At 63.7% G+C, this 11,825-nt stretch overlaps 2 protein-coding genes across 2 annotated transcripts; both read right to left on the bottom strand.

Moving 5' to 3' along the window:
• Window positions 1–838: 838 nt before the first annotated feature.
• On the bottom strand, window positions 839–3,745 carry NAT14 (N-acetyltransferase 14 (putative)). The gene is made up of 3 exons (XM_033224490.1): window positions 3,177–3,745; window positions 2,651–2,770; window positions 839–1,998 (listed from the first exon to the last, which is right to left on the bottom strand). The coding sequence occupies exons 1-3, from the start codon at window positions 3,642–3,644 to the stop codon at window positions 1,450–1,452; spliced, it is 1,137 nt and encodes a 378-aa protein (XP_033080381.1). The 5' UTR covers window positions 3,645–3,745; the 3' UTR covers window positions 839–1,449.
• A 147-nt stretch (window positions 3,746–3,892) lies between these two features.
• On the bottom strand, window positions 3,893–11,532 carry ZNF628 (zinc finger protein 628; the record flags this gene model as incomplete). The annotated part of the gene is made up of 2 exons (XM_033224489.1): window positions 3,893–7,192; window positions 11,370–11,532. Coding segments are annotated over 2 exons (3,348 nt in total), but the record flags the coding sequence as incomplete, so codon positions are not given.
• Window positions 11,533–11,825: the final 293 nt, after the last annotated feature.

Below are 11,825 nucleotides of genomic sequence, written 5' to 3'. Positions count from 1 at the left end.
CAGGGAGGCGGCAGGGGACAGGGGGGCGGGAGGGGGCTGGCCGGCGGCTGAGGCATGGGGGGGAGGGTGGTGGCGGGCGGGAGGGAGGGTGTCCAACTGCAGACACCCACACGGGAGACGGAGACGCCGGCCAGGCTGTAGCCAGCGAAGTGCTGTGCTCAGAGATGCTCGGGGTGGCTGGCTGCAGGAAGGCGCAGGACAGGGGTTGGGGGACGTGTGCGTGGGGGTGCAGCATGAGCAGGAGAGGGCGCCCACCTCTGTCTCCTCTCTTGTCTGGTCAGGGAAATCCAGTGAGACCACTGCTAGGGTTGGGGCTTGGGCAGACCTGGGGGCTCTTGGTGCAGCAGCAAGAAGATTTGCAGCCAGACACCAGGAGGGACTTCCTGGGTTAGGAAAAGAGACTGAAAGACCCGTCCCTCCAGTCCTCACCGTCACTGGTGGATCTGAGTGTGAAGCCCTCAGTCCCCAGCTGAGAGAGGAGTTTGAACTTCACCGTCCCAGAGGGAGCTGGGGTCGGGCGATCAGCAGCACAAGGGTCAAGGCTTGGGAATGGGAGGGGCTCCACACACTCCTCCACTCTCTCACACACACACACACACACACACCCCACTCCCTGCACACCAGGCAGCTGTGAGGTGGAAAAAATTCGGTAATAGGGAGCGTGACTCAGAGGGGCTGGCAGGGCCCGGGGCTGCCCCTGAGCTCACAGCTTCCCTTTCTCCCAGTCCAGCACCGCCCCCCAACAATTCATGTTAACTGGGGAAAGGAGGAGCCAGACAGAAATGGGCGGGGGGTGTCCGGAGACAGCCTGGGAAAGGCATCAGAGATGAGGCAGGCACACAGCGGTTTCGGGCTTTATTAACAAACGGTGTAAAAAACCAGACGGGTCTGGGGGAAGGGACAGCGCTGCCCATCTCAGCTCTCGACTGACCTTCCCGGGGAGGGGCCAGGCCTGGCAGCCCTGTGCACCGCGCCCGCTAAGGAGTCCACCTTGTCCCCTCCAAGCACAGGCATCTGACCCAATCCGGGTCCCAGGGAGGTGGAGTCGCAAACCCTAACTCTAGGGCATATTCTGCTGGGCCTCCTCTCCCCCTCCCCAAATAGCTCTCCCAGGCTTGGGGCACAGACAGCACAGGCTGTGCAGACATCCACCGGGGAGATTTCTCAGTGCAGACAGAGCTGAGGTAGGGGTTCTGGAGAGGCTGACCTCGAGAGGCCCCTGAGGGCCAGGAGGGAAAAGGAGTCATTTCACTCTTAGAAGCTCAAACACTACAGACCTCACACTGCTGACGGCCAGGCAGAGGCCAGGCTCCTCCCCTCGGCAGGCCTCTGTTTCTGGGCCCTGGGTGGCTGAGGACTCACCGAGGGAGAGCACGTAAAAGTACCTGCACACAGTAGGCGCTCTTCAGGTGCTGGCGCCCCTCCCTCCTTCCCTGCCCTGGCTGTCCGTCACAGGTCTTTGCTGAATTCCCTCACCAGCGTGTAGCCCAGGCAGCCCCAGCCTCCCTCGGCCTGGTAGCCGCAGCCCTCCAGCATCCCCGCCACCCCCCAGGCAGCCACAGCCACGGGGACCACGAGCCGGGCCCGGGGCTCCCCCATGCCCCCAGCCCAGGCCCGAGCCCGGGCCTCCGCGAAGGCCAGCAGCCTCCTGCCCACGCCCCGGCGGCGGTGCCAGCGAGAGACAGACAGGCGGGTGACGCGGGCCCCGTCCCCTGCGTTCGTGCCAGGGGCCAGGGCCAGGACCCCACACACGTCACCAGAGCCCCGCACGGCCACCCAGGGCCCCCCCAGGCCACCCGGTGGAGGCAGTGAGCCCCATCGGGCCCGCAGGCCCAGCTTCACGGCAGCCACAGCCAGGAACACCGGCAGGAGGAGGGCCAGGGCGAAGGAAGCCAGAACAAAGCGCAGGCCGCTGCTGGCCGCTGCCAGGAGGAGCAGGGCCGGTGGCCGTGTCAAGGCATGGAGGGCCACGCGGTTTTCCGTGTCCTTCACGCCGGCCTGTGGGCAGGAGGGGTGGCTCAGCCATCCAAAACGCTTAGGCCTCCTGGACAAAGAGAGATAGACCCTGCCGGGGCGGGGCGAGGGCTCCCAAATGGGAAGGGAAGGCAGTATAGTCCGATGGTCACCAGTGTAGCACGCTGGGTATGGAGTGAATGAACGAGAGTGAATGATGGATGGAAGAATGAGTCAGGAGCTGTGGGGGCACTCAATTCAGTAGCAATGCCGCAGTGGGGCGCCAGGGAAGTAAGGACAGGGAGCGTGCCTCAGGCTGGAGTGGAGGCTGGAGGGGGGCTGCTAGGCTAGACTGGGGGGCTGGCTGTGCTTTGAAGAGTTGGGGTAGGAGGCACAGAGCTGGCTGTTGCGCTGGAGTGCCGGGCCAACTGGAGATGGGAGACTAGGGAGGGCAATGGTGCTGGGGTCCCAATAGGGCTGGGGGGTGAGTCCCCAGCTGCCACACCTGCTGCGGTTTTCAGCAGCACCTGGAGCTGCCGAACACCTTCCCAGCCCCAGGGCGGCTGAGGATCAGGAAGAAAAGATCCCGCTCCAGGGGTTCAGGCTGGCTCAGGTGGGTGGGAGGGGGTGGCTGAATCCACTTGCAATGCCCCCCACTCCAGCCACTCCCAGGCCCCCTGGGGCCCCTGCCTCTCACCTTCAGCATCTCCAGCACCAGGGGCTTCTCATCCTCCCTCATCTCCCGCACTGACAGGTGGCTGGGGGCCATGGCAGCCCCCAGGCCCCCGCCCCCCAGAAGGGAGCTGGCGTCGTGCACCTGGTGAGAACACAAGCAGGTCAGCGCCAGGGGGGCACCTCTGTCCCCAAAGCCCCCCGAGGGGTGGGGAGCAGCAGCAGCAGCACTTCCCCGACCAGGACAATGAGGGCCCTCGGGACCCACAAGCGAGGATCTGGACAGGACAGGACAGGCGCCCCCCACAATACTCAGCGACCTTGCTAGTCTCCTGGGATCCCCCTCCCCCGTTTTACTCAGCGATCTACACTCCTAAACACGCTGTGGACGCCCACACTTTGCAGCACGGGGCTCCCTCCCAGGCACGGGGCCACGAGCCCCCTCCCCACATGCCAGAGAACGGACCACGCTCGCTCCGCCCCGGTCCCCAGCGCCCCCTCCCCGACAGTCGTCCCCGTCCCGCGCCACAAGAACAAGGACCCGCAAGCACCTGCACGGGTCGCCTTTGGTCCTTTGACAAGGTTTCGGGAGCGTGTCTGGAGGGGGTCGCCGGCGGAAGTGACGTCAGACCGCGCGCGCTGGGGACGGGGCGTTGCCCGCTGCCGGTCGTAGCAACCGTTGCTAAGCTCCCCGGAGGGCGGGCGGGGAGCAGTGACCCTGCGGCGGGCCGGGAGGTGACCTCTCCTGTCCCTAGAGAAGGAGCAACGGGGAAAGGGGACCTGGGGAAAAACGGGAGCGGGCGCCGGCAGGAGACGGACGGCGAGCTGGGGACCAGCGCGAGCTCCAGTCCCACGTTCCCTCGTTGCTGAGCAACCTGAGCGCCGGGCAGCGATGCCCGCGGGTGGATTCTCATGGGTGCCGCGCTCAGCATCCCCCAGCCCAGCGGCGCCCGACCCCCCCATCCCCAGGGACCCCATTCCACCCACGGGGCGCCCGGGCTCGCAGGGCCCTCCCGCATAAGGATCCCTCTATTTCTCAGACGAGGGGGGGCAGCAGGGCGACCTACAGTGAACAAGTGGCACTCCCTGGAGTCAGATGCCACCACCTCCCCACTATAATGACCCCTACGTCTTTTGGTTTCAGGACAGGGGAACTGAGCCCCACGTAGTGGCTGGCCCTAGGACGCAAGTGTTAAGACCACGCGCCCAGGCCGGGGCTAGGACCATGACTTTGCCCCCTTCCCTCCCCTCAGGAAAACAGAACACAGGCGGGGATACTCGGGTCTTTATTAGGCAAGCCCAGCCTGCAGCACCCCGCCGCGCCCTGCCTGGCAGTGAATCGGGGTCTCTGTGTGGGGCGGGAGGGGAATTACTGGCTCTTCTCAAAACGTGTGCACCAGCTGGACTGCGGGTAGAGTCTGGACAATCTGGATGGAGGGCAGGCCCTGCGGGGTCATAACACCAGGCCCAGCTCCTGCGGGGACCACTTGTACCATCTGGGAGGCTGCAGCCGCGGGGAGCCCCGCGGAGCCCGAGGCTGGGCCTGACGGCGGTGGGGCTAGGAGCTGCAGCGTGGCGGCGCCTCCTCCAGTATTGCTGCTGTCCAGCAGCTCAGTGGCTGGGGCGCTGCGGATGATGAGGAGTTTCTGTCCGGGTGCGCCGGTGGCAGGCGGCTCCGTCAGCCCAGGGGGAAGAGTTTCTACCTCCTGTACGCAGAGCCGGGTTTGCTCGCCATCGGCCCCGCTCAGCACCAGCACGCTCTGCAAGCCCTCGTCCGTCTGGAGTGTCTCAAAGAGGACATCCTGGACCACACCGGTGCTGGCCTCACCATCCCCCGCCTCCCCGGGGCCGGGGCCCGTGAGCAACTCCTCAGCTGCCCCGCTCTGAACAACCAGCAGGTTGGGCGCCTCAGTAGCCACAGCTCCCCCACTGGAATTGGAGAGCTGGCTGGCCACAGGCTGGAGCTGGACCGTGGTCACCTCCTGTGCTGGCTGGAGCTGGACCGTGGTCACTTCCTGTGCTGGCTGGAGCTGGACCGTGGTCACCTCCTGTGCTGGCTGGAGCTGGACCGTGGTTACTTCTGGGGCTGGCCGGAGGGACTGGAGCTGCACCCCACTCATTTCCTGTGGCCCTGCCTCCCCACCCCCTACATTCTGCAGAAGGATGAGGCTCTGCGCTGCCCCGCTGGTCCCTGCGCTGGCCGCTCCCTGCACCCCTAGACCCCCAGGGCCTGGCAGCCAGACCACTCCCGCCCCCTGGCCCGCTTTCCCCACTGCCCGCGGGCCCTGCCTTGCACGGCCGCTCCCAGCCCCAGCACTGGAGGAGGGCAGCAGGATGAGCTTGGGAGGTGCGGGAGGGGGCGGAGGTGTAGGGGGTTGCACGCTGCTAGGGATCAGCTGAAGGCCCTGGGCAGTTTGCACCAGGAGGAACGTCTGAGAGTTGGGCGCTGCTGGCCCCAAGCTCGGGGCCTGGGCCGTGCCCCCAGCCACCTCGAGGGAGAGCGTGGCCTGGAGGTGGGGCAGGACGTGGACATCTTGGGTGGCTGGCGGGGCCCGGGCGGCAGCCAGTGGAGCAGGGGGCTGGGAGCCGGCGGCGGGGGCTGTGGTGCTGGGAGCCGTGTTGGCCGGGGCGTGCGTCCTCAGGTGCCGCTGCAGGTAGGCGGCCATAACGAAGCCGCGACCGCAGATGGGGCAGGTGAAGGGGCGCTCGGCTGAGTGCGTGCGCTGGTGCAGCAGCAGGTTGGAGGAGTGGGTGAAGGTCTTGGGGCAGAGCGGACAGCGGAAGGGCCGTTCGCCCGTGTGCACACGCTGGTGCTGCCGCAGGTTGGAGGTCTGCGCGAAGCTCTTGCCGCAGACACCGCAGGCGTGGGGCCTCTCGCCAGTGTGCACGTGGCGGTGGCGACGCAGGCACGACGTGTTGCGGAAGGCCTTGCCACACTCCCCGCAGGCGTAGGGCCGCTCGCCCGAGTGCAGCCGCAGGTGGTACTGGTAGTGGGACGACCATTTGAAGGTGAGGCCACACTGTCCGCAGGTGAAGGCCCGCAGGCCGGTGTGCACGCGCTGGTGGATAGCCAGCAGGGAGGAGCGCTTGAAGGCCTTGCCGCACTCGCCGCACTGGTAGGGCCGCTCGCCCGTATGGTCCCGCAGGTGGTAGCGCAGCCCGGAGGAGCCCTTGAAGGCCTTGCCGCACTCGGCACATTTGTAGGGTCGCTCCGCAGACGCGGGGGCGGACGGGGGTGGTGGCGGGGCGGGGGCGGCAGGCGCCAGCGGTTCCTGGGGGCAGGTCACCTCCGCGGCCTCGGCCTGCGGAGGCGGGCGCCCGGCCGCCGCCTCTTCCACGTGGCACTGCTGATGAGCCAGGAGGCTGGCCAGCTGCGGGAAGGAGCCGTCGCAGCTGCCGCAGCGGAACGCTTGCCCGCCGGCAGTCCCGTGGCTGTGCTGGTGGCGGGAGAGCCCGGCCACCGTCCGGAAGGACTTGCCGCAGGGCAGACAGGCAAAGCCAGGGGCGGGGGCGGCGGCAGGAGGAGGGGGCTGCGGCAGAGGGGACGGTGGCTGGTCGGCCTTGGGTGCCTCGGCGGGTGCGTCCTGGGGCTGGGGCGCCGCCTCCGGCCCGGGACACGGCTGGTGCTCCAGGAGCAGCTCCTCGCTGCTGAATCCCTGCTCGCAGCCATCGCAGCGGTACACCAGCTCCACCGTGGTCTCCGCTGCCGCCAAAAAGAGCTCGGGCACCACGGGCGGGGGCGGCGGGGCGGGGGGCGCGGGCGGGCTGTGGGGCTGGAGGTGCCGCTGCAGGTAGGCGTCGCACACGAAGACCTTGCCGCCACCACCGCTGGGCTCCCGGGGCTGGGGGGGCGGGGCCGCGGGGGCGGCACCCGGGGCGGGGGCAGGGGCGGCGCCGTGGGTGCGCTGGTGCAGCAGCAGGTTGGAGGAGTGGGTGAAGGTCTTGGGGCAGAGCGGGCAGCGGAAGGGCCGCTCGCCCGTGTGCACGCGCTGGTGCTGCCGCAGGTTGGTGCTCTGCGTGAAGCTCTTGCCGCAGACGCCACAGGTGTAGGGCCGCTCGCCAGTGTGCACGTGGCGGTGGCGCCGCAGGCTGGACGAGTTCTTGAAGGCCTTGGGGCAGTCCGGGCACGGGTAGGGGCGCTCGCCTGTGTGCTGTCTTAGGTGGTACTGGTAGTGGGACGACCACTTGAAGGCCAGGCCGCACTGGCCGCAGATGAAGGCCCGCAGGCCGGTGTGCACGCTGCGGTGGATCTGCAGCAGGGAGGAGCGCTTGAAAGCCTTGGGGCAGTCGGGGCACTGGTAGGGCCGCTCGCCTGTGTGGCCTCGCTGGTGGTAGAGCAGGGCCGAGGAGCCCTTGAAGGCCTTGGGGCAGTCTGGGCACTTGTAGGGCCGCTCGCCTGTGTGCGTGCGCTGGTGGTGCAGAAGCCGGGACGACCACCGGAATGACTTGCCACACTCCCCACACTCGTACTGGGCCGCTGGGGCAGGGGCCGCAGGGCCTGGCTTCTCCCCGGCCCCCTCCGCAGTAGAGGCCGGGGCCATGTCCACGTGGGAGCCAACCATCACACCTGGGGGAGGGATTCCGGGTCAGAGGCTCACCCCCGCACTGGGTCATCTCAACCCCAAACCCACACACTACCTCCCCAGGTCACCCCCTTTGCAGGGGACTTTCCTTAGGATTAGGGTCTCCAGTGGTCCTAGTTTGCTTGGAACTTGAGCAGGTGCCAGCCATGCTGGACTTTCAGTACTGAAATGGAAACTCCCCAGCAAACTGGTGGTCACCCTCCTTAGGAGGCTGGCCAGGTCTGAGAAGGCGGGGCCCCGCCTTCAAGACAGCAAGCGCTGCCTTTAGGAGTCTGCTCACTCCCTCTACAGACAGGCAGGTCCCTGAAGACCACACACAGAGGGGCTCTCCTGGCTCTGCTCCTTGCTGCTCTCCCTCTAAGACTTTATCCTCCGCCTCGGCCTCCACACTCCTCCCACTGCCATACCCTAAACTTTTTCCTGCTAACTAAATCCTCCTCATGGGGCCAGACACGGTGGCTCACGCCTGTAATCAATCCTAGCACTTTGAGAGGCCAAGGCAGGCAGATCACCTGAGATCGGGAGTTTGAGACCAGCCTGGCCAGTGTGATGAAACCCTGTCTCTACTAAAAATACAAAAATGAGCCCAGCATGGTGGCGGGCGCCTGTAATCCCAGCTACTCAGGAGGCTGAGGCAGGATAACTGCTTGAATACAGGAGGTGGAGGTTACAGTGTGAGCTGAGATCATGCCATTGCACTCCAGCCTGGGCAATAGAGAGAGATTCCATCTCAAAAAAAAAAAACTGTCCTCATGGTCTGAGTCTGGAACAACCTACTTCCCACCACCACAAAGCCTTCTAGGTCACTCCCGCTTGGTGCTTCAACTCCCAAAATCCTTAGACTGTAGCCCATCCCCATCTACCACTCAGCCCGCCCTGCCTCCTCCAGCCAGCCCACATCCTCACTCCCGCCTGACCCTGCACAAATGCTGCAGGTGGCCATGACAGGCACCCCCTTGCCTGGCCTTGCCTTGCCTGGCCTCAGTCTCACTTTGCCTGGCCTAAGTCTCACTTTGCCTTCATGCCCATGAAATCTGCGGCCCCCTCACCATCGCCCTCCCTGGCTCACACTGCATGTCTCTGGTCCATGCACTCCGCAGGTGTGCTTCTTTCTCCTGAAACCTCCAGCCCCTCCTCTCCCCTCCTGTTCTTGGCAGGCAACCCTGTCCTTGATCATGCCTCTGTGAAAATAAAGGTTCGCACATTCTGACCACGACACCAGTGGTTCTCAACTGGGACAAATTGTGCGTCTGACCCAGGGGACATCTGGCAGTGCCTGGAGGCATTCTGGGTTATCTGTTAACTAGAGAGGAAAGTGCTCCCGGCAGCTGGTGGGCGGAGGCCAGGGATGCTGCTCAACACCCTACAATTCACAGGACGCCCCACAGCCAAGAACAATCCCAGCCACGATGTCAACAATGGGAGGTCCAGAAACCCTGCGTGGTCCTTTCCCACAGGCCTGACCCGGTGCCCATGGACTCTGCCTTCCCACCCACATCCTCCACTTTTCCTCCTCTCCTGGACCATTCCCATCTGCAGAACCAACAATCTATGTCTCCCATCTTTAAAAACCAAAAATCTCTTCACTCCACTTCCCTGTCCAGCTGCGAACTCATTTCTCCATTCCTTCATAGCAGAGCAACTCCAGTGTCAACCCGCTCTTTCCCCGCTCAAACCCCTTCAGTCCCACACTGGTGCCCCCACTCCACCACGGCCTCGGTGGTGCATGGCCCGCAATGGCTCACCTGTCACTGGGTCCGTGGCCCACCTCCCCTTGGCCTCCAGGATACCTCGCTCCCTCGCTGTACTCCACCTGTCACCCCATCTCAGTCCCCAGCCTGGTTCCTTCTCACCTCCCTGACCTCTAGATATGGGAGCACCGGGGGCTTGGGCACCCCTTGGTCCTCTTCTCTCTGTCCTCTCTCCCTGGGAGCCCCTACCCACTCTCAGGACTCCACCGTCTACAAACAATGACTCCAGGTCTCCAGCTCTATGAGACCTACCCTCTGAATGCCACACCACCTGCTAGACTGTGCCATCTGAACGACTCGTAGACACCTCAAACTTAACGTGCCCAAAATCTATAGTCTTTTGCTCCTTGCCCCCAACTTCTACTCCATCCATAGCTTCTCCATCTCTGAAAACGGCAGCAGTCTTCTACCTCAGGCCAGAGGCTCCTCGCCTCCTCTCATCACCTCTGTCAGCAGATTCCCCTTCCAGCCAGAACATATCCGGGATCCGGCCGCTTCTCACAGGCCTCCACCTTGATCTGAGGCACTACTGTCTCTCTCCCAGGCAGCTGCAACAGCCTCCCCACGGATCTCCGTGTTTCCACCCGTGCCCTGCCCACCCTTCTGTTCCCAATACAGCAGCTGAAGTGAACCAGTCAACAGGGAGGGCTGGGCATTGCATTCCTGTGCTCAGAAATCTGCCACAGCTCTGGTCTTCGAGCCTGCTGACTTCCTGCAGGCTGCGGCCTGTCCCCTCCCTGACTTGTCCTCCTGCTATCCTCACTGGCCACCTACCCCTGGTCACTCTGGTCACCCAGGATGGCCAGGCAGGCCTGCTCCCACTTCAGGGCACCTGCCTAGAACCGCCCTTCCTTTCCACCTGTGCCTGCTGCTCTCTTTCGCCTCCGAGTCTTCACTGAAATCCACTCTGTGAGAGCTTCCCCGACAGCCTTATTGAAACCTACAATCCCTTCCAACTCCCCATTCCTTTTTCCTGCCTTATTTTTTCCCCCACAGCGATTATCACCTTCACAGCCAGGGATTCTCAGCCTCAGAATGGTCTGTGGGGCCAGACCTGTCCTGTGCACTGTAGGGTGTTGAGCAGCATCCCTGGCCCCTGGCCTTGACCCACTGGACGCCTGACACTGGCCTATGAAGCTCTCCTCTACACTGTCCACAAAGCGCACTCCTGCACCTCCAAGTCTTAGCCGCAATGTCGCCCCAGGGGAGCACCGCTGCCCCCAGATGAGAACCGCTACTGTATGACCAGTGTGTTTTCTGTTTTATTCTGTCTCACCATGCTAGAATGTCAACGCCGTGAAAATAGGGGCTTCTGTCTGGTTCACTGTTGTATGCCATCCCAGTGCCTTCAATAATGTCTGGCAGAGTGTGTGCTCAGTAAACAAGTTTTAAATGAACGAAGCCTGGGCATCCCCTTCGGACAAGCTGTAAGAACTTCTTGGTTTTTTGGTTTTGTTTTGTTTTTTGAGACAGGATCTCACTCTGTCACCGAGGCTGGAGTGCAGTGGCGCGATTTCGGCTCACTGCAACCTCCGCCTCCCGGGTTCAAGCGATTCTCCTGCCTCAGCCTCCCGAGTAGCTGGGATGACAGGTGCGTGCCACCACGCCCGGCTAATTTTTGTATTTTTACTAGAGACGGGGTTTCACCATGTTGCCGGGCTGGTCTTGAACTCCTGGTCTCAAGTGATCCGCCCGCCTTGGCCTCCTAAAGTCCTGGCACTACAGGCGTGAGCCACCGCGCCCAGCCAATAACTTCCTTTTTAAAAGATAAGCGTACCCTTTAATATATAAGCAGGTTAGATTGCGCCATTGCACTCCAGCCTGGGCAACAGACTCCGTCTCCAAAAAAAGAAAACAAGGAAAAAAAAGAACCTACTGATCCTAAGAAGCTGCACGTGCCTTTGAGAAGGCCGAGCATCTCCTTAAACGAGATATCCGTGCCCTGAAACAGCGGGGTCCCATTTAGCAAGAAGAGGGCATCCCCTTTAAAAGGCCGCGCCACACCCTTTCAGCAGGCTGGACTTCCCCTTTAAGGGGATGCTGCCACTGCAGACCCATCTCCACCTTTGTTGAGCTAAACTAGGGATCGTTTTGAAGCAACCAGGACTCAGGAGTTTTTGCTTCAATGTTTGGGAAACGGCCACTGGCCTTTAATGAGATAACCGCCTTTTAAGGGAAAAAATTTGTTTTAAGTCAGAAAGCCTCTGTAAAAATGCAAAGCCTGATCCGCCCTGTCAATGCAGCCCCTTGCCCTTTAAGAGGGCGGAGCCGGCCCAGCGGGCAAAAGTCGGCGGTGAAATAGCGACCTCCCCTTTAAGGTACCCCTTCCGGTTTCACGCTCCCCCCCCCCCACCCCCAACGTCTCCGCCCTCCGGTCCCTCCCCCCACCCCCACCCCTCCGGTCTCTCACCTGCGGCCCCAATCGGGGGAACGAGGGTGGCAGCCCCAGGACCTTCTCGCGGGGGTCGACGGGAAGGTGGGGCCCCGGCAGCGGCGGTGCAGCTGTGGGGGCCGGGGAGGGGGGGCGGGGGCGCACTCCCTCCCAACGGCCCCCGGCGCGAGGCACCCAACCTTTATCGGCGGCCTCTCGCGCACACAAACCCCGACGTCGCCGTCGGCGCGTCACGACGCACGTACGCCGAGTTCCCGCCCCCGGACCCTCCCATTGGCTGCCCGAGTCCTCGCCGAGGTCGGGCGCAGGCGGTGCGCGGCATCCTGGGAGTTGTAGTTCTCCCAGTTGTGGTCCCCGACTCCAGCTGTCAGGTCTTGGGGGCCCAGGCCCCGGTGAACCCAAGGCCGGGGACGACCAGCTCGAGACGCGCGGTCGCAAGTTCCCCTTTATTAGTCCCGATTCCCTCTCATCTGC

This window comes from Trachypithecus francoisi, unplaced genomic scaffold (genome assembly GCF_009764315.1).
Source record: "Trachypithecus francoisi isolate TF-2019V2 unplaced genomic scaffold, Tfra_2.0 Lachesis_group12, whole genome shotgun sequence".
NCBI classification, from domain to species: Eukaryota; Metazoa; Chordata; class Mammalia; order Primates; family Cercopithecidae; genus Trachypithecus; species Trachypithecus francoisi.
Note: the sequence above shows the minus strand (reverse complement) of the source record. Positions and strands in the feature narration are given on the sequence as shown.